Here is a 27,229-nt window from a genome sequence, read left to right as displayed (position 1 = left end):
TCTTTCTTTCTTTCTTTCTTTCTTTCTTTATTTATTTTTTTATTGGTTGTTCAAAACATTACAAAGCTCATGACATATCATCTTTCATACATTTGAGTCAAGTGAGTTATGAATTCCCATTTTTACCCCAAATACAAATTGCAGAATCACATCAGTTACACATTCACAATTTTTACATAATGCCATATTAGTGACTTGTATTCTGCTGCCTTTCCTATCCCCTACTATCCCCCTTCCTCCTCCCCTCCCATTTTCCCTCTCTACCTCATCTGTTGTTGTTCAATTATCTCCCTTGTTTCCCTCCCCCCTTTCCCCTCACATCCTCTTATATGTGATTTCGTATAACGTTGAAGGTTTCCTTCCATTTCCATGCAATTTCCCTTCTATCTCCCTTTCCCTCCCACCACTCATCTCTGTTTAATGTTAATCTTTTCCTCATGCTCTTCCTCCCTGCTCAGTTCTTAGTTGCTCTCCTTAAATCAAAGAAGACATTTGGCATTTGTTTTTAAGGATTGGCAAGCTTCACTTAGCATAATCTGCTCTAATGCCATCCATTTCCATGCAAATTCCATGATTTTGTCATTTTTAGTGCTGCATAATATTCCATTGTTTATAAATGCCACATTTTTTTATCCATTCATCTATTGAAGGGCATCTAGGTTGGTTCCACAGTCTAGCTATTGTGAATTGTGCTGCTATGATCATTGATGTGGCAGTATCCCTATAGCACGCTCTTTTAAGGTCCTCAGGGAATAGTCCGAGAAGGGCGATAGCTGGGTCAAATGGTGGTTCCATTCCCAGCTTTCCCAGGAATCTCCATACTGCTTTCCAAATTGGCCACACCAATTTGCAGTCCCACCAGCAATGTACAAGTGTACCCTTTTCCCCACATCCTCGCCAGCACTTATTGCTGTTTGACTTCATAACGGCTGCCAATCTTACTGGAGTGAGATGGTATCTTAGGGTGGTTTTGATTTGCATTTCTCTGACTGCTAGAGATGGTGAGCATTTTTTCATGTACTTATTGATTGATTGTATGTCCTCCTCTGAGAAGTGTCTGTTCAGGTCCTTGGCCCATTTGTTGATTGGGTTATTTGTTTTCTTATTGTTTAATTTTTTTGAGTTCTTTGTATATTCTGGAAATTAGGGCTCTATCTGAATTGTGAGGAGTAAAGATTTGTTCCCAGGATGTAGGCTCCCTATTTACTTCTCTTATTGTTTCTCTTGCTGAGAAAAAACTTTTTAGTTTAAGTAAGTCCCATTTGTTGTTTCTTGTTATTAACTCTTGGGCTATGGGCGTCCTATTAAGGAATTTGGAGCCCGACCCCACAATATGTAGATCGGAGCCAACTTTTTCTTCTATCAGGCACAGGGTCTCTGATTTGATATCAAGCTCTTCGATCCATTTTGAGTTAACTTTTGTGCATGGCGAGAGAAAAGGGTTCAGCTTCATTTTGTTGCATATTTATTTCCAGTTTTCCCAGCACCATTTGTTGAAGATGCTATCCTTCCTCCATTTCATGCTTTTAGCCCCTTTATCAAATATAAGAAAGTTGTAATTTTGTGGATTGGTCTCTGTGTCCTCTATTCTGTACCATTGGTCCACCCACCTGTTTTGGTACCAGTACCATGCTGTTTTTGTTACTATTGCTTTGTAGTACAGTTTGAAATCTGGTATCGCTATACCTCCAGATTCACACTTCCTGCTTAGAATTGCTTTTGCTATTCTGGGTCTTTTGGTTTTCCATATGAATTTAATGATTGCTTTATCTATTTCTACAAGAAATGCCATTGGGATTTTGATTGGCATCGCATTAAACCTGTAGAGAACTTTGGGTAATATCGCCATTTTGATGATGTTAGTTCTGCCTATCCATGAACAGGGTACATTTTTCTATCTTCTAAGATCTTCTTCTATCTCTCTCTTTAGGGTTCTGTAGTTTTCATTGTATAAATCTTTCACCTCTTTTGCTAGGTTGATTCCCAAGTATTTTATTTTTTTCGAGGATATTGTGAATGGAGTGGTTTTCCTCATTTCCATTTCAGAAGTTTTGTTGCTGATATACAGGAATGCCTTTGATTTATGCGTGTTGATTTTATATCCTGCCACTTTGCTGAATTCATTTATTAACTCTAGCAGTTTCTTTGTAGACCCTTTTGGGTCTGTTAGATACATTATCATATAATCTGCAAATAGTGATAATTTAAGTTCTTCTTTTCCTATTTTTATGCCTTTAATTTCTTTTGTCTGTCTAATTGCTCTGGCTAGTATTTCAAGAACTAAATTGAATAGAAGTGGTGAGAGAGGGCATCCCTGTCTAGTTCTGGATTTTAGAGGGAATGCCTTCAGTTTTTCTCCATTTAGAATGATGCTAGCCTGAGGCTTAGCATATATAGCTTTTACCATGTTGAGGTAATTTCCTGTTATCCCTAGTTTTTCTAGTGTTTTGAACATAAAGGGATGCTGTACTTTGTCGAATGCTTTTTCTGCATCTATTAAGATGATCATATGGTTCTTATCTTTAAGTCTATTGATGTGGTGAATAACATTTATTGATTTCCGTATATTGAACCAGCCTTGCATTCCAGGGATGAATCCTATTTGATCATGGTGCACAATTTTTTTTGACATGCTTTTGAATTTGATTCGCCAGGATTTTATTGAGAATTTTTGCATCTAAGTTCATTAGAGATATTGGTCTGTAGATTTCTTTCTTTAAAGTGTCTTTGTCTCGTTTCGGGATCAGGATGATGTTGGCCTCATAGAATGAATTTGGAAGAGCTCCTTCTTTTTCTATTTCTTGAAATAGCTTGAAAATTATTGGTATTAATTCTTCTTTGAAGATTTTGTAAAACTCTGCTGTATACCCATTCGGTCCAGGGCTTTTCTTGGTTGGTAGTCTTTTGATGGCCTCTTCAATTTCTTCCTTTCTTATTGGTCTGTTTAAATTGTGTGTGTCTTCCTGACTCAATCTGGGCAGATCATATGAGTTAAGAAATTTATTGATATCTTCACTATCTTCTATTTTATTGGAATATAGGGTTTCAAAATAATTTCTAATTATCTTCTGTATTTCTGTAGTGTCTGTTGTGATATTGCCTTTTTCATCCCGTATTTTAGTAATTTGAGTTCTCCTCTTCGTTAGCATGGCTAAGGCTCTGTCGATTTTATTTATTTTTTCAAAGAACCAACTTTTAGTTTTATCAATTTTTTCAATGGTTTTTTTTGCTTCAATTTTGTTGATTTCCACTCTGATTTTAATTATTTCTTGTCTTCTACTACAATTGCTGTTGTTTTGCTGTTCCTTTTCTAGGGTTTTAAGATGTAGTGTGAGTTCATTTATTTGTTGGTTTTTTCTTTTATTGAGGAATGAACTCCAGGAAATGAATTTCCCTCTTAAAACTGCTTTCATTGTGTCCCATAGATTCCGGTATGTTGTGTCTGTATTGTTGTTTATCTCTAAGAATTTTTTGATTTCCTCCTTTATGTCTTCTGTAACCCATTGATCATTCAGTAACATATTGTTCATTTTCCAGGTGATGCAGGATTTTTCCTTCCTTCTTTTATCATTGATTTCCAGTTTCATTCCATTATGGTCACATATGGTGCATGGTATTATCTCCACACCTTTATATTTACTGAGAGTCTCCCTATGGCATAATATATGGTCTATCTTTGAGTAGGATCCATGTGCTGCTGAGAAGAACGTGTATCCACTTGATGATGGTTGATATATTCCATATATGTCGGTTAAGTCTAGGTTATTGATTGTGTTATTGAGTTTTATAGTTTCTTTATTCGGCTTTTGTCTGGTGGATCTGTCCAATGGAGAAAGCAGTGTGTTGAAGTCCCCCATAATTATTGTGTTGTGGTCTATTTGACTCTTGAACTTGAGGAGAGTTTGTTTTATGAACATTGTAGCTCCATTGTTTGGTGCATACAAATTGATAATTGTTATGTATTGATGGTGGATGGTTCCTTTTAACAGTATATAGTGTCCTTCTTTATCCCTTTTGATTACCTTAGGTTTGAAGTTGATTTTATTCGATATGAGTATGGCCACTCCTGCTTGCTTCCGAGGGCCATGTGAATGGTGTGATTTTTCCCAACCTTTCACCTTCAGCCTGTGTATGTCTTTTCCTATCATATGAGTCTCCTGAAGGCAGCATATTGTTGGATTTTTTTTTAATCCAGGTTCCTAGCCTATGTCTCTTGATTGGTGAATTTAGGCCATTAACAATTGAAATATGGTTTGTACTTCCAGTCATGTTTATTTATTTTAGTTTGGTAGTTTTTCCTCTTTGGTTATTTTTCTCCCCCTTTACTGAGATACCTCCCACTGTTAGTTTTGGGTGCTATTTTTCAATTCCTCTTCTTGTAATATTTTGCTCAAAATGCTTTGCAGTGCTGGTTTTCTGGCTGCGAATTCTTTTAGCTTTTTTTTATCATGAAATATTTCAATTTCATTGTCAAATCTGAAGCTTAATTTTGCTGGATACAGTATTCTTGGTTGGAATCCATTATTTTTCAGCATTTGAAATACGTTGTTCCAGGATCTTCTTGCTTTCAAAGTCTGTGTTGAAAAATCAGTCGTTAACCTAAATGGTTTACCCCTGAATGTAATCTGCCTCCTTTCTCTCGTGACTTTTAATATTCTCTCCTTGTTCTGTATGTTAGCTATCTTCATAATCATATGTCTTGGAATGGTCTATTACGGTTTTGGATGTTTGGGGTCCTGTAGGCTTCCAGGATTTGGCAATCCATTCCATCTTTGATCTCTGGGAAGTTTTCTAGGATTATTTCATTTAATAAGTTGTCCATTCCTTTGGTTTGAATCTCTGTGCCTTCTTCTATCCCAATGACTCTCAAATTTGGTTTTTTCATGAGATCCCATATCTCTTGGATAGATTGCTCGTGAGATTTAAGCATCTTTTCTGTGTTGACTGTATTCTTTTCAAGTTGATAAACTTTGTCTTCATTATCTGATGTTCTGACTTCTACTTGATCTAGTCTATTTGTAATATTCTCATTAGAGTTTTTATTCTGGTTTATGGTTTCTTGCATTTCTAGGATTACTGTTTGTTTTATTTATTTTTTTAATCTCTATCTCCTGGTAAACCTCGTTCTTTGCAGTTTGAATTTGTTTGTTTAGTTCGTTTTCAAAATATAGTTTCATTGCTTGGACTTGCTGTCTCATGTCTTCTCTAATATTCCATTCCATCTGAGTTAGGTATGCCTTGATTTCTTTCCCTGTCCATGTTTCTGATGCTTCTAGGTCCTCCTGTAGATTTAAGTTGTCCTGCATTGTTTGTAATCCTTTTTTCCCTTGTTTTTTCATGTTGTTCATGTTACTTTCCAGCTCTGTTTGACTGCTTTGTAACTGCTTTCTCCTATACATTTGTTTTGGCTTTGTATATCTCTGTTGTCTCTCCTTTGTGGTGGGAGACTATGCCTAGAAATGTTGGGCTTTATTGTACTTTAAAGCTGATTCATTCAATTCTTAAAAGGCTTCCAGGTTCTGTATGCATATAGTGATTTGTTGTTTGTTCTTAGGACTATATGTTTAGGTTAGGTGCTATGATGGTACGAGGGTTAGTATGTCTTGGCTACTTTAGAAGATTGCTCTACTGAAGGTGGATACTAACAGGCAATTGGATCAGGGTGTTGGTAGTAGCTAGGTATTTAGGAGCCCTATAGACAGCCTCGAGACATTCACCTATTTGCATTTAGACAATTACACATAATGGAAGATGTAATGCTTGGGATGAAAGTTGGGGAGTAGGGGAATGAAGGTGCTCTTAAAAAGAAAGAAGGAGAGAGAGATAGATAGATTAGAGGAGAATGAAAAGAACCATAAAACTTGAAAAGGGAAAGAAAGAGAGAAGGAAAAGGGGAGAAAGGAACAGAGAGAAAAGTAAAAAATATATATTGAAGTCTTAGAGATCCACTTTCTTCTCTTCCAGTAGGCGGAGCTGTGCCCTTTGAGCGGAGCTTCTGCCCTCTACCTGCCGATAGGAAACCCTATAAGGCGTCTCCTGGGAGTCTCTCAGATTTGTCAGTCCAGAGCCATTTCACTTCTCCGGCCCTTCCCCCCCTTCCTCCTGTCAGCCAGCCAGGTCCTATTCCCCAGAAGCAGTTCCCCAGAGATCTAGTTACACTTGCCGCCCCACCGCGTGTCCCATTTAAGCCCCAGTGCTGTGGTGAACTGGCGGCTAAGACCTTGGGAGTCACCGCTGGTGATATGGGGGGCTGGGGGTCGGGGATCCCCTCTGCTTTCCTACAGACACGACCCCTGAGAGGTCCCTGAAGTTTCCTGGCTGCTTGTATCTGGATGGGGAGGGAGTCACACACCTGCTAAAGTGGATTCTGCTGGGAAGGAATTCCGACGGCCAAACTCCAATGACGTCACCTCTCTGCTATGGCGGGCCCCAGGCTCCTTGCCGGAGTGTCTGAAGGGAGGGGTGGGACTGGTCTGTCCCCGATTGGCCTCAGATCCCGGCTCGCTATTTCATGAAGGCTTGGCTAAAGACTTCTTCCTGCCAAGCTGCGTCTCAGAGGCTAGCGGGGCACAGTCACGTTGGCTGCGGGCAGACGAGCCGGCAGCTGCGCTGCAATGCGCAGACTGCGGCTGGCGGATTTGGACCTCTGTGTCTCCTTGCAGGGATTCATTCATCTGGGGCAAACTGTCGCTTCAAAATATCCTAGTAGCTCCCGGCCGGTCTCTCTTCAGTTGAATTTTGCTAGGAGATTCTCCGTTGGTAGAATCTAAGTGTTATCTATGCGTCTTTATGACCCCACCACTGGGGGGGTATTGAAAATGCTGCCTCTCCGCCCACCGCCATGTTGGATCCACCTCTCAAATTTCTTGATCCACTCATGTGAGAAGATATAGAAACATCACCTTGCTGAAGATGGAGAGGTCAAAGAGAGGTCACGGATCATGAAAATTCTTCACTAGCAGGAGAAGGTGGCACACAGCTGAGATATTAGTGCTCCAAGATGATTTTTCTTGCCTCCAGCTTGGCCATAGCCCGCGGCGGATGAGGACACTAAGGTTGAGAGGGAGAAGGAGCACGTGTCGGCAAGCCCTGTAGTTCCCAACATTTTTTCTTTAAAAAATAAACCATGCTATTCTTCTATATATTTATGGTCAATTTAAAATGCATGATGTATAACATCTATTTAAAATACTTTCATTGTTATGTTTGAGATATTTTTCTTCTGGTGCAAAACTCATAGATGAGATTGTGTTTGGGAGTTCAGTAAGAAAATCATATAATTTGGTAGAGGAAGCCATGAGCATGAGTTTCTTCTTTCTTTGCTAACTTTTCTTTGATGATTGCTAATGTCAAAAAATGACAATTCAAGTTCCCCTCTGACAATCTTCCAGGCACAGGAGATGTATTCCTATTCCTTAAGATAGTAGATAATTATCTGGAAATATGTCTGGGGAGCAAATCCCAAGTGGAGACATACTTTTCCTATATGTGATGGCTTCAGTTGATCCAGACTGAAATGAAGTCTAGAGCATTGTTGCTGAAGGAGGAACTCATTGCCATCATCATGGACGACCACTGTGCTGAAAAAAATTGAACATCTGCTGGATATCGAATAGGAGAGACAGGTAGCTTCTGTCTTCTGCATTTGGATGATCTTCCCAGTTTTTCAGAAAAAGTGGAAGTCAGCTCTGTCTTTCAGGCATTTGTGAGACCACCTTTAGGTGATCAAACAAGATACTATCAACCTAATGTATTGATTTTACACAAGAAGGTAGTTTTACAAGTAAATAGCAGATGTGCCTGTCCAATGGGAAGTGTCTTTGACCTAAAGACAGAAGTGTCTGTAGAACCAGATGCTGATAGCAAAGGTTGGTTCTGTTTGTATAGCTAAGGGCTGGTAACTGTCATTTCAGTTTCAGTATACAAATGATTTTAAGTTTGCTCAGTACTACTTTATTTCCAATTTATCTCCTTAAACCTCTGAATTTTATCTTTTAAATTTCTGAGCTGGGCACAGAGGATTCATTAATAACATTTTCCTCCATTAGAACGCAATTTTACAAAGAAAATTGTGACATCCAGTTGCCATACAGGACTATAATTCCAATCTCTCTAACACACACACACACACACACATACACACTTACTCACTCACTCACACACACATTTTCATCTCTAAACATTACTCTTCTCTGTTCTAGAACCAAACTTTGAGCCCTAACCCTAACATTCACTTTTCTTTCCTTCTTTGACATAGAAAGTCTTCTCCCTCAACCTATGAATCCCTTATTTGTTCCATGTTCTACCAGATCATCTCTGGCAATGAAGTTCTTCCTGAATAGGATTGCTCTTTGATTCATTCACAGCAGAAGCTGCTGATTACTGGTGGATGAGCTTCTCTCTTTTCCTCTCCTTTTACAAGATATTCCAGCAGTTCTGTGTGCTTATGCTTCACTGAGCCACAGGATCAGAGTTAATGTAGACACTGTCTTTTCTGTCCACCATCTTCTTACTGAGGTCTACATTGCTCCTCCGTCTGCCAATAATACTCAGAGAAATCCAGGTATTTTTCAGTTTCTTATGAGTATGTTGATAGTAATTTCAAAATAATAATATTTTCACTGCACCACCTGGCTTTCTAGGTAGTTTTCACAACTAGTAACAAGTTCTGCTCTCACATGTCAAAGGAAGAACAGGAAGAAAAGATTAACATTAAACAGATACATGAGGTGGGAGGGAAAGGGAGAGAAAAAGGAAATTGCATGGTAATGGAGGGAGACCCTCATTGTTATACAAAATTACATATAAGAGGCTGTGAGGGGAATGGGAAAATTAACAAGGAGAGAAATGAATTACAGTAGACGGGGTAGAGAGAGAAGATGGGAGGGGAGGGGAGGGGGGATTGTAGGGGATAGGAAAGGTAGCAGAATACAACAGTTACTAATAGGACATTATGTAAAAATGTGGATGTGTAACCAATGTGATTCTGCAATCTGTATTTGGGGTAAAATTGGGAGTTCATAACCATCTTGAATCTAATGTATGAAATATGATATGTCAAGAGCTTTATAATGTTTTGAACAACCAATAAAAAAAAAAGTGTCCTCAGTCCACACTCACCAGACTCATCCAGAGAGCAGGTGCACCACCTTTTCATGAGGTGAGGACTCTGTTACTGAGACTCATTTCTTTATTGGCAAAATAATAAACTCTCCATGATTCTTGCCCTGTCTCTAGAGTTCTTATCCCATGTACCCTAGTGCTCAGTAGTGACTTATCCTCTCCTGATACATTTACCCAGGTATCAAACTCTTGTAATCCTGAGACTAAAGTTTTGTTATGAGTAGGTACCTAGAGGACTTATCTTATAAAAATCATTTACTTCAATAGCCAAAGAAGATTATTTTGCTAATTATAGTTTTAATGTTTTATTCTTCTACTTTTTATAATTCTTGTCTTCCTCAGATTTTCTGAGCTGGGCACAGGGAACTCATGTAAAATGTCCTTCATGTAAAACTAATCCTACAGAAACACATGGCCTTTAGCTGGTCATAGTCAGTGTGGTTCCATTGGGGATCATTGCTCTTGGTCTCTGTCTCACTCCGACAGTGCAGGGTGGTGAGACCCAGGCTATCAAACCAGGGAGAAAAAGACTTCTTTCCTCTCCTTCTCTTTGTGATTTTGTCACCTTAATTTTTTGTACAATCTTTTTAATAGCGGTTTACCAGGAAAACTCTGTGTTTCTGCTCATGCATTAGGCTCTTATAATGAAGTCAGATAAATAATGAAAAGTAGAAGAAAGGTGAAAGGCTGCACTGCTTTTCTGTATCAGATTTCATTTCTCATTTCAACTTTCCTAAAAAGCAAAATTAGACAGTTTGTGGGTAAAAGGGAAAAGAAATAGATGTCATAATTTTCATGAAAGTGAAAGAAGGAAGTGACTCTTCCTTGACTATTACCAGAGTCTAACTTAGCCACATGCAATGCAGCCAACTTGAGTCCCAGGGCCAAGGCAGAGGGGAAGACTGAGGGCCAATGTTCAGGTGCCCAAGGCAGGGAAATGCCTGCTTTCGACAGAGGCTCAAAGACCAGTCAATGGATTGCCTGACTGTTCTCTCATTTAATCCAGATGTGATCAGCCCTTAAGAGAAGAGAGGGGAGTTACACCAACCAACAGCAGCCTTCCCACTAGGCTCCAAGACTAGCATACTCACCGAGTCTGGCAGGACATGGATATTGGCCTTGACTGTGCATTCCAACTTGGTCATAATCTACTCAAAGAAAAGTCTACCCTGAGAACCCTAGAGTTGAAAACAGGGAGTGTGAAAATCTCAAAAAGTTAAGTCTTAGTCTAGAAAATACTCCCAAACTCCTAATAATGATATTAAAAATAATACCATCAAAATGATTTATAGGCTGACTATAGAAAACCATCATTTTAAGATCTTTGAAAGTAGTATCTCATACTTCCCATTAACACTGTTAGGTCATTTGGAGAGCTCCTTGGAGACAAATATAAATCTGGAGAGATGAACTATTCCAAACTCACCAATGATCCAAGGTCAGCACCTAAGGGATAGTTGACTTATGGTTTGTCAGGAAGGTCCTATTAAGGACTGAAAGAATAGAAATAGACTTGAATTTATGAATCAAGTAATGTGTGATATCAAATCCATATAGCAGAGAAATTGAGATGCCAGAGGATCTGGCATCTGGTTTTTGTCTATGTTCTGTCTTTCTGGGCTCAGAAAGCCTACCTTGCCCTATGCTGTGTGAGGCTTGGCAGGCAGGGAAGGTTGAGTTGTGGCCACCTTCATCCTCCTGCTTCTTACATACACAGAGCCATGATTTCTCCAGGTGGTGCATACCAAGGCACCCAGGGCTGACTTGAGTCCTTCTCTAGTCCTGTTTCCAGGCTGAGTCAGAGCCCCTTGCTGTCAGACTCACTACTTTCTCATCTTGGTTTTCAACACTTTCCACTATAATAAATTAACATCTGGATATGATCAGAAGATGGTTCCAGAGATGTTTCAGTGTGAATTGAGAATAAAGAGCCAAATTTTGTGATTTTTGCACAGGGAGCATGACATGATAAAGAGTTAAAAGTAAACGACATTAAAGAAGTAAACAACACTAAAAAATAATTAAAGAACAGAAAGGGCAATAATGTTGAAAGGTGTTAAGCAACAAGAAAGGGAAATACAGAGATAGAGAAATGAGGAAAAAAGAAACCCACAAGGTAAGAAATTGCAGTGTTTTTTGCCTTCTTGTAAATTGAGAATCCCGTAAGTTTTACAGGAAGAAAGAAGAAAAATAAAAAAATAATTAAATGTAACTTTGAGTTTCTCAAACTGCACCCTTCCTCTCATCTGGAGAAAAGGTTGGGTCTGTGATCTGAACTAAAGTTTGAGTGATTCCCTCACTCCAAGCCCCTTTCAGCTAGCTCAGAAATTCACAGGCAATTCCTGATCACCCTCATAAGTAACCACATTATTCAAACTTCTTTAAACTTCCCAGTGTCTTCCCCAATGGATTCTTTCACAGGCTGTCAGGTGGCTATTTCTGCACCCTCTGAAATCCCTTTACATTTGCCCTTGCTGTGTCTTACTCCTGAATCAAGGTGGAGCAAATCTTCCAAGTCATTATTCAAAGAGACAGAATTTTCTCTAGGCATAGTGGTGCACACCTGGCTCGGGAGGCTAAAGAAGGAGGAGATGGCAAGTTCAGGGCCAGCCTCTGCAACTTAGTGAGGCCCTACACAACGTAGCAAGTTACAAGTTGTCTCAAAATAAAAAATAAAAGGGCTTGGTTTGGGCTGGGGTTGTGGCTCAGAGGAAGAGCTCTCACCTAGCATGCGTGAGGCACTCACTGGGTTCAATCCTCAGCAGGACATAAAAATAAAACAGAAGTTTTGTGTCCACCTACAACCAAAAAATAAATGTTAAAAACTTTTTAAAAATTTAAAAGGGCTGTGTTTATGACAAAATTATTAAGCACCCTGGGTCCAATCCTTCCTTCTCAAAACAGAATTTTCTCTTCACTATAAAGGCATGCTGGGTAATTTACTAAGAGTAAAATTGTAAAAGTAGACACTTAGATTTTTCCTCATTTTCCTTCAGGTATACTTTCCTGCCTCCCATATACAATAGACATGCTCTCCTGCCTTCTAGCATCATACAATATGCAGAGGGACTAAAGGGCCAGGAGACTCTGGAAGGCTGAGCAGGCTGAAGGGGAGGGTGGTAGCATTCTGACCCATTCTGCCAAAGAGGACACTACCTGCCTGGGGCTGAGAGTCATTGCTCTTTCTGGGATGGAAAGTTGAGAAGATGGACTCTTCTGGTATGGGGGTCATTTCCTTCCAGGAGAACAGCCTATTTTAGCTGTGGAAAAATGTCTCTTATCAGGACATAGAAATTGTGCCTAGAACAGAAACTTGATTGCCAGACTTGGACTCTTTCCCTGTCTACTTGGGCCAGTAGGCTGCTGTCTTCTCCTGTCAATATGTTAATGGCTTCCAGAGTGAAATGAATCATGCTTTCTCATGTTTATTTGTCATGCTACTGTTATATCACTGTAATAACAACATGCTTTTATTTCCAAAAATATTAACCAGTAGGAACTAAAACTTCTCTTGGAGGTTTCGGACAAACGTAGAACTCTCATTCATTTATGGCTTTCAGTTGGTGACTGGATACAATTCTAGAGAAAATTTATAGCCGGAAACCATAATAGAACAGGAAGCAGATATGCATGAGCAGGTTAATGAGAAATAAAGGAGGAAATCACACTTGGTTGATTTGTTTTTGTTGTTTTTTCTTTCTGGTTTTGTGTTTTGTTTGTTTGCTTGTTTGGTACCAGGGATTGAACCCAAGGACACATAACCCCTGAGCTACATTCTACCGCTTTTTACTTTTTGATTTTGAGTTAGTGTCTCCCTATTGCTGAGGGCCTGAATGGGTTGCTGAGTATGGCTTTGAATTTGCCATCCTCCTGCCTCAGCCTGGAGAGCCTCTGAGATTACAGACATGCACCACCATGCCAGGCACACTGCAGGTTTCTGAATCATAGAGGGAGGAAACAATTGTGATAAGGCAGTGACATTATAAGATCCATGGAATTAGGGAACAAGGAGGAGTGTCACAGGAATCACAATCCACAAATGAAATGTTAATATACATATATATATGTATATACATATATATATATGTATATATATATATATATATATATTTATAATGATTATATTTTTAAATATTTGTATATTATATACTGTATGGTATATTATTCAGACACACATGTGTGCACTTGCATGAATGTGGAAAAGAATGAAAAGCTGTGATATGCAGCATGCATGGAACCGGAGATCACGTGTAAAGTGAAATGAACTAGGACAGGAGGACAAGTGCCACCGGATCTCTCTCACATGGGAACTAGAGAGAAGTTGATCTCATAGGAGCTGAGAGTGGAATGGTGCTTACCGGAGGCCACAGAGAGCAGAAGGTGAGCAAAGGTGGGAAAGGCTGATCAATAGTTCCCCAATACACCTGGAAAGGAACATGGAGCTGGTGGGCAATTGCAGGATGTGGTGACTGTTCAAAGCATGAACCTCCTGTGCATTTGAAAAAGCTGGAGGAAGGGATCTTGAGAGGTTCACAACAGAGACATGATAAATGTTCAAAGAGATGAATATGTTGACCTGATTTAAACATTACATCCAATATGGCATCGCACTAATGTGCACCACTTTTGTGTTTTTACGTATGTTAAAAAAATTAAACAAGAATATCAGAAAGCAGTTGTGTGCATTGAAACCATCACTACAGAGGGAAAATAGATGGAATTGGGATAATGAGTGAGACATGAAGAGTATCTAAGCACAAACCCCAATGGAGTAAGCAGAAAGATGAGTCAGAGAAGTCCCGTTATTTTTTTCTTCTTCTGGGGGGTAATTTTTATGGTTTTCCTTTATCATATCCAGAGTTTATTGATTTTTTATTAATCTCACTTTGTCTACAGGCAAAAACAATGATGGCCATGAAGTAAATTCAACCTAGAAATCAGCATTTGGAACTAAACTTTTGGTTGCTATTTAAAATAAAATGGAAAAGAAAGAAAAGAAAAATGAATCCAATCCCTCATTCTCCTGCATGAATGTAAAGAGTTAAAAAAAATTAAAAAGTAATGAAGAACAAAAATATAAACTTCTTAAATACAAAGAAAATGTCCAGCTTTATTAATTATATTGCAAACATATACATAATATCATATAGACAAAATAAATAAAATTATATAAATAGTTAAATAAATAGTTAAATAGATAAATAGAGACATCTGCATGGACATAAGGGTCTAGTGCCTATAGATTTGAAAGCAATGTTGGGCAAAGGCCTGAACACATCTGAAAAATTGAATTTATGTCTCAGTTCCAGCAGGAAGGAGAGTCTTTGAAATGGCAGAACTTGTGGGAGTGTGGTAAGGTGTGTTCATCAGTGAGAGGCATTTCCCTGCTGGACCAGGTCTCATCCCATGCTCCTTAGTCTTCCATACAAGTTGGCTGATGAAGAGAAGGATTTCATGATTTCTGCTCTGACCACCTCCCAGGCACAGGGCAGGTATTTCTTCTCCTTCAGGTAGACAGTGATCCTGTGGAAGTATTTCCTCACAGCCCTCAGGGGAGCCTCTCCCACCTCCACCTGCTGGGTCCCACAGGCTTTCAGGTCATCCAGATGCTGATGGAGGCCACTGAGGAAGGTGTCCAGGAGGGTCTTGTCCCAAGCAGCAAAGGCCTCCTGGGTGCTGAAGAGGTTGAAGACCTGCTGGGTCATCTCATGGAGGACAGCAACAGCTTGAGTCTTCTGCACCTGCTCACCCTCCAACTGCTCCTTGGGGAAAGCAAAGTCCTTTCTGTAGTTCAGGCAGGAGAAAGTGGGAATTCTCCTCATTTTTTCCAGGAGCGTCCAGGTCCCCTCCTCATTTCTGTCAGGAGTTGCAAGACCCAGGTTGTGAATCTGAGGCAGGTCACAGCCCAGAGAGCAGGTGGACTTACAGCTGAGCACCACCAGGGCCAGCAGGAAAGCCAAGGGCAAGGCCATTGTGGATCTTGCAGATGCTGCTGGGCTGCTTGAGATGGGTGGTCTTGCACCTTTGCCTCTAGGTTCTCTGAAGCCCTTGACTTGTTCCTATGTCTTAAATAGAACCAATATGCTCTCAATTTTCAGAAGTACTTTCTACTTCTGTTTTTGCTTTCCTTTATGCTTTCACTACATGTGTTTAGAGTAATGTTTCCAAACCACATTTTCATTATATATTCCCCCTGCCCTGTCCCCAGACCTTGCTTTCAGAATTATTTTCCCAACTGAAACCCCTATTAATTTTTTGTGGGGGAGGAGCTTACTAGGTATTAAACCCAGAAGCGTTTTATGACTGAGCCACGTCCCCAACCCTTTTCGTTTTTATCTTGACACAGAGTCTTGCTAAGTTACCATGTCCTCCCTTAGTTCCTTAGGCTGACCTCAAACGTGTGATCCTTCTGTCTCAGCCTCTGGAATCACTGGGATTAAAGTGCACACAACTACGTCCAGCCTATTAAGCTTTAATATACATGTGTATGTATTTATATACCCGATGAATATGACATTATTATAAATGAAAATATTATAAGTAAATATATAAATAAATTGTTAAATTTAATCTTTGTATTCAATACTGAATTTAAAATGTCTAAATTTAAACATTCAATCAAGAGTAAACCTGAAAAGCTATTAGTATCAACGTAACTTTCTAAATAAATTTACTCAATGACTTTAGTATCACTAATTTGTATAAATCACAATGTATCATATTCCTCAAAACCTCTCTTCAAAGTGATCTATTAGTGAAGCTTTCTGCTGAAAACTTAATTTAGTTTATTGAGTTTCATTTCTAGTACTTCTGTTTCGTATTTTCCAGAATCTCTACATCTTTATTGAAATTATCTCTCACTTATTCTAAGTTCATTTCTTATCTTCTTTTAGCTTGTTAAAGATTTTCACTATGAACTTTCTAAGTATTTTTAATGTCATTTCTTCCAATATGGTAGATATGAGATCAATTGTTCTGGTTTCTTTGGTGTGGTTTGTTCCCCTCCTTTTTTATACTGCTACTATATATCCAACCATCTTTACAATGATTATTGTTTTATTTATGTAAGGGACTATTTAATGATCTTCTTTCCCCTCAGAGCCACAGGCTTGGCAAATACACCTCTGTTGATACTTTCACTGAATGTATGTCCTCTGCAGTTCATTATCACTTTAAGATAAATATTATTATCACTTTGAGAGTAGCTGTGATCTCTATTTACTACAATCACTTTAGAGCAAAGCCACATACTATTCAACCTTAGGAAAACACCAAAAACGTGTTGGAACTTTTCTCCACAATTTTTCTAATCCAGGTATAAACTTGTAGTACAGTTCTGGAAGAGACTGAAAAATATTATTATCATTATTATCAATTAAATATACCAATATTGCCATAACATTATATAGATACAGAAAAGGAGAGGAAAGAAAATTTGGACAAAAGAAAAGAGAAAACAAGAATGAAAGAAGATAACATAGAAAACTAAAATGCACATCAAGGCAGAAGAAGAAAAAATGTATGGGGGCACTTGACAGCAGGTAATCTAAGAGGGAAAAGAGGGAGTAAGGGAAGAAAATATAAATCTGAGCTCAAAAAAAAGAGAATAATTTCAATAAATGCTTTAAAACCTTTGAAGAAATACAGTGAAACCTGTTTGAGGCACAATATCAAATACTATGGTCACAAATATAAAATCAAAGTGAAGAGTAATACATATATGGTCAAAGTTGATGGCTGAGATACTTATAATTAAACAGGCCAAGGTGAAGAACATTCTTATTGCATGCTCTTTGGATTTTCCAGGATTTGAAACCTTTAAAATATGTCCACCTCTCTCAACTTTGGGTCAACCCGAGAGGTGCTGGGCCCAGGAGCCAATGCTTGAGTTGCTGTGGGCGTCTCCACCATCATGTTCTCATTTATCAGCCCAATGGCCTAAAGCTGGATGCTCCAAGGGTGTAGCACTCTGTCTGTTGGCTATTTATCTTGTGTGCAGGAACTCAGGATGCCTGGATCTGAACAGTCACTCTGACTGTCCTGGATCACCACCCCTCCCACTCTCCTTCCTAGGGTCCATTTCAAAGTGACACAGAGCCTGGTGGCTATCTGCAAGCATGGGGCCTGTCATTGTGGGTTCTCCATGGGTGGTGTGTGGTGCAAAAGTGTGCCCCCTGATCTACTCAGATTACTGGGACACTTTTTCTGGTGCTGAGAAAGAGGCTTAACCAGTTTGTTTGGCTTCGAGATTCCACTGCCCATTGTCACAAACCACTAGAGCTGCTCCCCTCCACTGACTGGGACAGACACAGACTTGGTCCAAGCTCCTGCTGGCTGCAGCCAGGAATCATGGGGGCTATCCCCCTCTGCTGCCTTGGAGTGAGACAGCCATCCCACCCATGTCCAATCTCCGACCTGCTGCAACTCTAACTTCCAGAGACTGTCCCCATCTGTTTCTGGGACACAGTCTGCTTTCCTGCCTGGTTCTGCACTTTCATTTCCTGCCACTGGGGGCTTCTGTGCCTTCTCTATCTAGCCTGCGACAAAGGCTATGTGGAGGTAGGGTAGCACTTCCAGGGCTGTCTGCTCCCCTACACCTCTGGTGGCTGCTGAGGGGTAAGGGGGTTTCACCAACTTTTGGCTAGGAGGGACTCATGTACAAGGTCCTTCTGCACAGATTATAGTGACATCCCACTGCAGGGACAGTCTCTCTGGTTTTATTTGTTGCTACCTGGAGGTGAGGAGATGCCATATTGATTTAATTTATTCTAGGGCAACAGGCTAGCTGTGGGCTCCACAAAATGACGAGGATTCTCAGCAGGACTTTGAGCCCACAATTTGGGTTAAACTGCTTGATCTCCTTTACTGACCTTGTTGTTCCTCTTGCATTTTAATTTGGTCTTCTTTTTTCCCAGCTGTGGGTAAAGGAGTGAGCTTACATGATCTTCCTCTCCCTCTTTCTCTCTCTCCTCCCCTCCCTGCTCACACCACCCTGGTCTGGCTTCAGGTTAGGGAACTATGCTTTGGTAATCAGACTGAAGTCCTCCAGATCTCAGACTGTCAAATATTCAGTCTTAGAACATTTACTCTGTCAGCTCTGCAGTCAGCAATTCCCTCACTGCCTCTTTCTGTGCTGATGGGGTTCTCTGCCTAGTTGTACCTTGTGGTGAGCCGCTTCTGCAGATTATGGTCGCCATTGTAGGATGGCGCTGGCTCACTGTGGTCTGTAACAAACAACTCCTTGTTTGGGAGAGTTGGTGCATGGTTTTTCAGCACCCTGTGAGAAAGTTCCACGTGGCAGCTTCGCATTGGGGCTTGGGATGCTTTATTAAGGCTGGGAGGGGCATCCGACGAGGAATTAGAAGAAATATCAAGGGCCTGAATAAACTGCTGAAAGAAGATTCCTGAGTTGCGTCTTCCTTGCGGGCAAGGGGTCGCGACAGTACCTACACATTCTTATTCAGTCAATGTTTTCCTGAGCAAAGAGTTGTCCTGATGTTTTTGAATTACTTTCATTTTCATCTTGAGGTTAGAAGTCAAACAGAAAAATAAAAATGCAATAACATTGAGTCAGTATATCCAAAAATTTTCAACACACCATTTTTACTTCTGTGGTGATATTCCTAGAAAGCTATGATTGCATCAGAAGCCAAAGGAAGACCAAAGTAAGTCTGAATTGGAGGGAAATTCAAATGACTGGCTCCTCAGGTGATGTGCTGCATGGGAGTTCTTCTCTACTCTTACTCACCTGCCAACTTCTCCAGTGTCATTTCCACTCACTAATTGTAAGATCCACCTCTCACAAGGTCATTAGTTCTATCTAATTTCCCACTGTAGTGAGGGTTTCAACCCACAGAGCAGCTTACTGACATTTAACATAGTACTTACTAATACAGGAAAAATGACCATTGTAATTAAAGATATCATGATTTAACATTAATACAATAGAAAAGTTACTAATATGACTTGCCAATATATGAAATCCGTTTGAACGTAAATATATTTCAGAGGTAAAAACTGTATGGAAAAAGAAAACTCTACACTATTTTTCAGATCATAACCCACTTTTCTCCTCTGCCTCAGATTACCCTCTCATTCTTTTTAAAAATTTTTTTAAAAAAATATCTCAGCCCTAATTACTCTTCTCATATTCATCACTACCTTGGCTCACATGGTTTCTGCAGATCGATTCTTCTCGGTCACTAAGATTTTCCCTGCCCTCCACTTTCCCAATGTGTTTCAATCCATATCTTCCACAAATCTATTCATTCCTGTTCTTCTAAGCAAGTTTATTTCCTAAAGACACTGTTTTATTGCCATTCTCTCCTCTTCTCCTTCTAATGTCAGCATCTTTCAACTCTGTCTCCTTCCTCACTTTTCACTCTTATCCTTTTAAAAGTTGAATGTCCTCAGGGTTAAGCTTTAATCCTTTTCTTCCTCTACACTCTCTCTCCACAAGACCACCTCCGTTGCTGGACTTCCAGTTGACAGTTATGACCCATCAGACATTTATTTCTTGTAAATTGCAAACTCATATATTCAATGGGAATTTGAACTTGGTTGTCTACCAGTCAAATTATAGAAGACATGCCTGCTTTCACCTTTCTCTCCTAACATGCTGCAATTACCTTCTGTTTAGAGAATTTAATTGGTTTTTCATACTCCTCCTTATACCTTTTAACATAGTTGATATTAAGTAGGATCACTCAGTTTAGGTTTTCTTGTCTCTAAACATGGGACCAAAGAGGCCAATAACTGTGATTGGTGTTTTTCATGTTCACCTCAACATCCTGAGGAAAAAACAAAACCTGGCTTAGATAAAGTGAATTATTATGGACAGTGTAAATTTACCATTAGTGGTGAGTCAATTCAACCATTCATTTTTTAATAAAATCGCGAAGTCAGGATTTACTTGTCTTTTCAAGAATAAGAACAAAAAGTTATCACTACTACAAATTCAATACACATAGCAAACTAAGGAATATATGTATGTAAAGTATATTTTGTTTTATCAGCCACAATGTAAAGGACATCTGATGTTATATGAACAAAAATAAATCTAATAAATAGTATAAAAATAAATATTTAGATAAACAGATACATCATCATGGTCATGTGTAGAGAAATGATATTGCCTAATATTCCTGAAATCATCTGATAAACTGATGGAATTCATTTCACAAATCCAACAGGAATGAGAGTCTTTGAAATGGCAGGACTTGTGGGAGTGTGGTAAGGTGTGTTCATCAGTGAGAAGCATTTCCCTGCTGGACCAGTCTCATTCCATGCTCCTTAGTCTTCCATAAAAGTTGGCTGATGAAGAGAAGGATTTCATGATTTCTGCTCTGACCACCTCCCAGGCACAAGGCAGGTATTTCTTCTCCTTCAGGTAGACAGTGATCCTGAGGAAGTATTTCCTCACAGCCCTCAGGGGAGCCTCTCCCACCCCCACCTGCTGGGTCCCACAGTCTTTCAGGGCATCCAGATGCTGATGGAGGCCACTGAGGAAGGTGTCCAGGAGGGTCTTGTTCCAAGCAACAAAGGCCTTCTGGGTGCTGACGAGGGGGAAGACTTGCTGGGTCACCTGGTGGAGGACAGCAACAGCTTGAGTCTTCTGCACCTACTCACCTTCCAATTGCTCCTGGGGAAAAGCAAAGTCTTTTCTGTAGTTCAGGCAGGAAAAAGTGGGAATTCTCCTCATTTTTTCCAGGAGCGTCCAGGTCCCCTCCTCATTCCTGTCAGAAGTTTCAAGACCCAGGTTGTGTATCTGAGGCAGGTCACAGCCCAGAGAGCAGGTGTTCTTGCAGCTGAGCACCACCAGGGCCAGCAGGAAAGCCAAGGGCAAGGCCATTGGGGATCTTGCAGATGCTGCTGGGTTGCTTGATATGGGTGGTCTTGAATCTTTGCCTCTAGGTTCTCTGAAGCCCTTGACTTGTTCCTATGCCTTAAATAGTAACTAATATGCTTTCAATTTTCTGAACATCACCCCAGTATTTTCTACTTATCTTTTTACTTTCCTTTACACATTCACTACATGTGTTAAGAAAAGTGTTTTCCAACCATTTTTTTCATTATTAATTCCTCTGCCCTGCCCCCCAGACTCCTTTTTAGAATTATTTTTCCAAATTAAACTCCTGTTAAATTTTTGTTCTCGATGATCTTCCTGGGATTGAATCCAGAGGCGCTTTAGCACTAATCCACATTCACAGAACTTTTTATTTTTATTTGAGACAGTTCTCACTACATTGCTTCAGACCTTGCTTAGGTGCTGAGGCTGGCCTCCTCTGGAGTCACTGTGATTGCAGGTTGCACCATCTCTTGGAGAAGCTGCTGTCTGTATAGGATGAATGAACATTAACTTTTGTCTCCAACTTCTCTGAAGATCTTGCTTTGTATATATGTCTTTATTAGGGAACACACTGAGTATATACCTTAATAAAGGCATTTCTGAATGCCCTGACCTTCACTTTACCATCACCACCAAAATGTTACTAAATATGGCCATGTCACCTTAAAAATCTTGCTGTGTCCCTCTGTAAACTCTGACCATCTCATTTCTAAATACCAGAGGCTCTGTTTCCTCATAAATACTAGTGTACATTCTGTCATTATAGATTAGTTCTCCTTTTTATATATCAGGAATTTGTTCAAAATAGGATATTTTTTTGGTCTGTCTTCTTATCCTCAGTATAATCATCCCTATGCTTGTGTATCATGATTCATAGCTTTCAATCACTGATTAGTTTTCTGTCATGTGGATATGCTATGATTTCTTCAGTCATTCAATCTTGATGGACATTGAATTGTTTCCAATTTCAGACTCTTCCCAATAAAGCTCCTAGAACCTTCATATGCAAGTCTGTGCATAGATACATGCTTCCTTTTCTCTTGGGAATGGACTTTGTGACTCATATGGTAGGTATAAGTTTTGCCTTCCTAAGAAAGTATAAAATGGTTTTCCAAATTAGTTGAGTGATTTTTTTAATTTCAGCAGCAGGTTATAAACCTAGCAATTGCTCCACAATCTTGCCAAAGTTCTATGACAAGGACTTTTACCTATAGCCATTCCAATAAATATGTTGTTGTGTCAACTTGTGGTATATTTGCATTGCCCTGATGCTTCATAATGATCATTTTTTCCTGTCCTACTTGCTATCTGTCTCTCTCTTTAGGTGAAACATTTTTTTAATATATTTTCTCAGTCTTTGGGGTTACTTGCTTTCTTCTGAGTTTTAAGAATTTATATATATACACATAAGTTCTTTATCAGCTCTGTGATTTGTAAATATGGGCTTCATTTTCTAAAACTTCCTAAGTTAATTGTTGAAGGATATCATTTATATGATGCATTTTTGGTTTTCTAAGAGCCTGCAATACAGAGTTATAAAGATTAAACAGTATTTTCAGACCAAATTTCAATTGAAGCAAAGTTTCTGATTTGGTAATAAATGTTTGATTTTACCAAGTTTCTGGAGTACTCACCATCAAGTCAATGAATAAGTCATGTCATTAACTTGATCCTATTAAATTAGAAGAATGTTCTACTGGCACTTTCAGTACAATGTTGGAGTTTGTTTTAAACAAACTACTCAAGGAGATTAGAGGCAAACTAATGTTTAAAATCAACAATTAATATTGAGAACAAAATGGTTCTTTATTGTAAGCTCAACAAACATCATTATGATGGATTTAGAGAAAATGCTTACAGTGGTTGAGATTTGGAATCTGGATGCCAGGAATCTTCTAACCTGTCACCATGCTCTCCGCATGTCTGACAACCACAACAGCCAAGACAGAAATCCAGATGGATGAGGGTCCTGTCATCTCTGCTGGGCCACCTCCCATGCTTCATCATAGACTCAGCCACCATGCTGGTGGGCTTTCCTCAGAAAGGGTGGTGGATACACAAGGCCTCACACTGGCATGGGTTCCTCTGTAATAACATGCCATTTTATATTCTTTATCTGTCCTAAACTACCATGATCTGACGAAGGTTCTACCATCTCCACATATATAATAATATAATGGTCATGTTTCTAGTTTGATGACATATCCATCTAAATATTTTACCAATTTTTCTTGGTTTGGTTTTTTATAATTGTGTTTTCAAAGCATTTAAAACTTATATCAATAGGTACAAGTACTTTACCAGATATGTGACTTGCAAATGTTTTCTCCTAGTCTGTGGCATACTGTTCATTTCCTTCAGAGTGAAAGTGTCTAATGTTCCCTAAAGTGCGTCCACATCAGCATTATTAACTGCAAAAATGATGACACACATGCATGATGCTATTGCACTTCATCTAGGAGATGAAGTAGATCTCCATATATTTAGGCAACATGTATATATTTGCATTTGGCCCATTTGTTTGGCTGGGTCTTCTTATCACTTAAAGGCTGGATAAGGTGGCTCCACCACCTAATCTTTCTCCATAGAAGTCCAGCATCCTCTGCATGATTTCCTTGGAGTCCTAAGGTACAAAGTAAGAAGGGGAAGGCAGCTCTGTTGTCATTGCTCTGCTGTCTGGTCCTGAAAATTTGGCTCATCATAAAAATCTGGCCACCATGCAGTTGATTCCACATACTCTTCAAATCATGGACCAGGACACTTGCTCTGATTCATGCACAAAAATGCTACACACATGAGGACTTAACTGTCAGGAGTGTGGTACACACCTGTAATCCCAGCCCCTGAGGCAGGGGAATCACATGTTCTGCAACTCAGTGAGACCTTAAGTAAAACACTGTCTCAAAATAAAAATTGAATATGGGATGTTACTCAGTGGCAAAGCAATCCTGGGTTCAATCCCTAGTACAAAAAAACAAAAAACTTTTCTTCACTGAAGGTTTTGAGAAGATGGAAGAAATTTCATCACATCAGTGCACACAATTTCAAGTTGTTCAAGAGACAACCTGTTCTGAAAAGCCCTTCTTCATTCCCAACAGGGAGTCACCACTGCCTTAATCTGAGGAGTATTGCAGTTCCAGATCATCCAGGGACTTTCTCTCTCTTTTTCTCCTGAGAACAAGCCAAAACTCAAAACCATGCTCTCTTGGTCTATTTTCTCTAGCTATAACTATGTACAACAATTAATGTAGAAAAGGATCTTACATTGGCTCATAGTTCTGGAAGCTGTAAAGTGGCAGAACTGACAGGTGCACTGTCTCAGATTCTGGTCAGGATGAGATGGTACTTTCAAACAGGGAGGAAGCAGAAAGGAGGAGGGTTAGCCCTCATCCATACTTACCTTATAACATATGTAAATGTTACCTTAGGGCTCCTCTTCCTCATTCTTGCTGGAATTAAATTAAGGCATCCTTTATCCTATGCCAGTGGTCTAGGTGAGTGATCTGGCACCTCCAATTTGACATAGTACTTAAATTTTGCAGAAGCCTCCCTTGTCCTTTTGGTCAATGCACATAAGAAGAACAGGCTTTTCATAAACCAACCAGTTTCTGGTCCAGGGTACCTACATGGCCAGAGAAGGTAGTGGGCTGCCAAGTCCCACTGCAGCGATTTCCTCAGCTTCCTCCTGACTGCTCTAGACACAGCAGAGACTGTGTATTTCTACATGGTGCTCTTGTATCTGTATCATAACAGAAGATAACCCTGCTTCACCCCAGCTTTCGGAAAAGCTGATGTCAGAAGTTGGAAGAAAGGGGAAGGTTGACTTTTTCACAGAGGACCAGACTAGTTTGAGTTAATGCTTGCAGGCCTACCAGATTGGCACATTTTTTGTACAGCTGATGTGTCACCACCTTGAGTAGGAAGGGGGGTCCCTGAGCTCCTTGTCACCTTAATAGTAACTACCCTGGACCTTCTCTCAGATTTCTTCCCCTGAAATCTTTCTCTTTTCAAGAATCTGATTTTCATGTTGCTCTCAGAACAAATGCATAGTTTCAAATAAAACTTTTATAAATGTCCACTCAAAAGTTTTGTGAAAGTTGTTGATTACTAAGGCTCTCTGATATTTAGTTTCCTCTCCTGTAAATGGAAAAATATAGAATAGGTATCCACTATGTAGACAAACTGCTTATATAAGGGTGCATGTGAAGAGGATCAAATTGAAATATGTACATAGGTGCTCAGCCCAGTGCCTGTTCCATTAGAATCTCTGAGTAAATGGCAGCTGCAAATGACAGTAAAAGCTAAAATAGCCCAAGTTCCATGAAGTCAGTCTGAAGACCAAAACCTAGCCAGTGGGCATATGCTGGTCAGGTAACCCGGAATTCCTTGGAAAGATTCATTATCCCAGTGCAAGCGCTGGGAAATTGGTGCCTTCAGTTCCTTTGAATTTCTTTTCACCTATGATTCCTGCCTTTTAGCCTGGCTTAACAATTGGATTTAATCTTGTGCACCTGTCTTGGATTGTTGCTTTGGGGAGTGTGTGGCTTCAGAGATACAGAGAACCAGGAAAACTACATAAGATATTCCCAGAATTCTGTCTGACCAAGCTGGGAGGCCAGGAGCAGACTTGGTTTTTGAGAAACATGGAAACAAAACTAGACAGATGACTAGAGTAGAAAGAAGGTCCCCTTCCCTCTATTCCCTTTCCTTGGAAACTGACAGAAACCCTCAGAATTCCATAATTTTTGACTAGTATGAGGACCAAAATCAAGGTACTTCATAAGTGTCCTGGAGGTAACTCACCCTCAATCTTGAGGGTACACAGGGACAGAGCATCCCCCAGACAAGGAAGGGCTTAGGTTGACTACAGGAGCTAGCATATTCCTTTGGTTCACCTGAGAGCTAAATTCTAACTTCACAACCATAGAACCCGGAGCACAGAGCAGAAGCAGTGGGCACCCCAGTTCCACTCCCAAATCCTTTGCATACCCACTCCCCTCTAATCCAAATACTTCAACCGCACATTTCTTGCCCAAGAAGAATCAGATCCCCTTATTATGTAGTACCTTGTGTATTACATGTGCTTCTTTGGAATATAAATTTTTCAGGGGAATTTAAATGTCAGGATTTTAAATTCTGGCATAAGCTAGAAACTCTACTACTTTACAGGCACATTTTACAAAGAGCATCTAAGAGGAGGTCTGAATATTTGAACTTAGGGGTTTTATAAATCAAGTTAAAATTGAAACTGCCACATGGATTTTTGCATCATAAATAATTTATTTTCCAACATAAATATTTAAATAAAGAATAAAATAACTTAATTCATAAATTAATTTAAAAATTTAAAAAACGTCTATTGTCTTTTCAAAGGCACCCCATTTGCTGTCTGTCACTGAATGAGCCTCTGCTGGTTGAGAATGCCTGATCTCATTGTCTGGTCCAGACGTGGTGCCTACTGGGCCATCTTCAGTTTTGGAATTTGTCAGTAAGTCTGTTAATGAAGGAGAAGTTCCAGTAGAGTTCATCTCTGACTACTGTCCAGGCACAGCTGCTGTACTCCTTGGCCTCCAGGTATGTCCGGATCCTCACATAGTAACTCTTCAGGCGCAGGATGGTGCTGGAGTATGCCCTGGTTTTGTTTTCCTCCCCCAGTTTCCCTACCACTGTTGTGTTCAGGAGGTCCATCTGATGATTGAGTTTAGCAAGGAGGTCTTTGACAACGGTCTCATTCCAGCCAGGGTTAGTGTAGCCTCTTTCAAATACATGAAAGATGTCCTTGAGCATCTCATAGATGACAAAGGCAGCCTGCTCCTTCTGGAACTGCTGTGGATGTCTGATCTCCTTGGGGATCTTGAAGTCCATCCTGTCACTGAGGCAGTCTGCAGGCCTTCCATTCAACTGCTCTAGGAGTTTCTGACATTCCACACTGCTGTTGAACTGTTGGAGTCGAAGCAGGTTGTAACTTAGGGAAAGAGCTGTGGTGGAGAAGCACAACAGGAGAGCCAGTTGGAGGATGCACCTGTTGTTCATGATGACAACCAGAACAGGGCTGCCTACAATCTATGCAAGGTTGCACAGACTGCAAAGGTCTGCAATGTGAATGTCCTGGCTCCATGGGGATGGGCTATTTATATGGGATGGTCCTCTCTGTTTCAGAGGAATTTCCCACTTTCAGTACTCCCTTTCATTTTCATTATGTCATTTTCTTCTTATTGCATTCTTAAGAGTTTCTAAAACACTTTTTATTTAAACTCC

The 27,229-nt window shown here is 39.8% G+C and overlaps 2 protein-coding genes and 1 pseudogene across 2 annotated transcripts; all 3 read right to left on the bottom strand.

Annotated features, from left to right (window-relative positions):
- Window positions 1-14,522: 14,522 nt before the first annotated feature.
- Window positions 14,523-15,095, bottom strand: LOC143390904 (interferon alpha-6-like). Its single transcript, XM_076843388.2, has one exon. The coding sequence runs from the start codon at window positions 15,093-15,095 to the stop codon at window positions 14,523-14,525; it is 573 nt and encodes a 190-aa protein (XP_076699503.2).
- A 5,274-nt stretch (window positions 15,096-20,369) lies between these two features.
- Window positions 20,370-20,974, bottom strand: LOC143390903 (interferon alpha-6-like; annotated as a pseudogene).
- A 5,466-nt stretch (window positions 20,975-26,440) lies between these two features.
- Window positions 26,441-27,004, bottom strand: LOC143390902 (interferon beta-like). Its single transcript, XM_076843387.2, has one exon. It carries the CDS (start codon window positions 27,002-27,004, stop codon window positions 26,441-26,443), a length of 564 nt encoding a protein of 187 aa, XP_076699502.2.
- Window positions 27,005-27,229: the final 225 nt, after the last annotated feature.

The sequence above is a fragment of the Callospermophilus lateralis genome, chromosome 2 (assembly GCF_048772815.1).
Source record: "Callospermophilus lateralis isolate mCalLat2 chromosome 2, mCalLat2.hap1, whole genome shotgun sequence".
NCBI lineage: Eukaryota > Metazoa > Chordata > Mammalia > Rodentia > Sciuridae > Callospermophilus > Callospermophilus lateralis.
This window is presented reverse-complemented; position numbering and strand designations above follow the sequence as displayed.

Bases quoted from the DNA above. Each gene is read 5' to 3' on its own strand.
- LOC143390904 (XM_076843388.2), bottom strand. From the start codon at position 15,095: ATGGCCTTGCCCTTGGCTTTCCTGCTGGCCCTGGTGGTGCTCAGCTGT.
- LOC143390902 (XM_076843387.2), bottom strand. From the start codon at position 27,004: ATGAACAACAGGTGCATCCTCCAACTGGCTCTCCTGTTGTGCTTCTCC.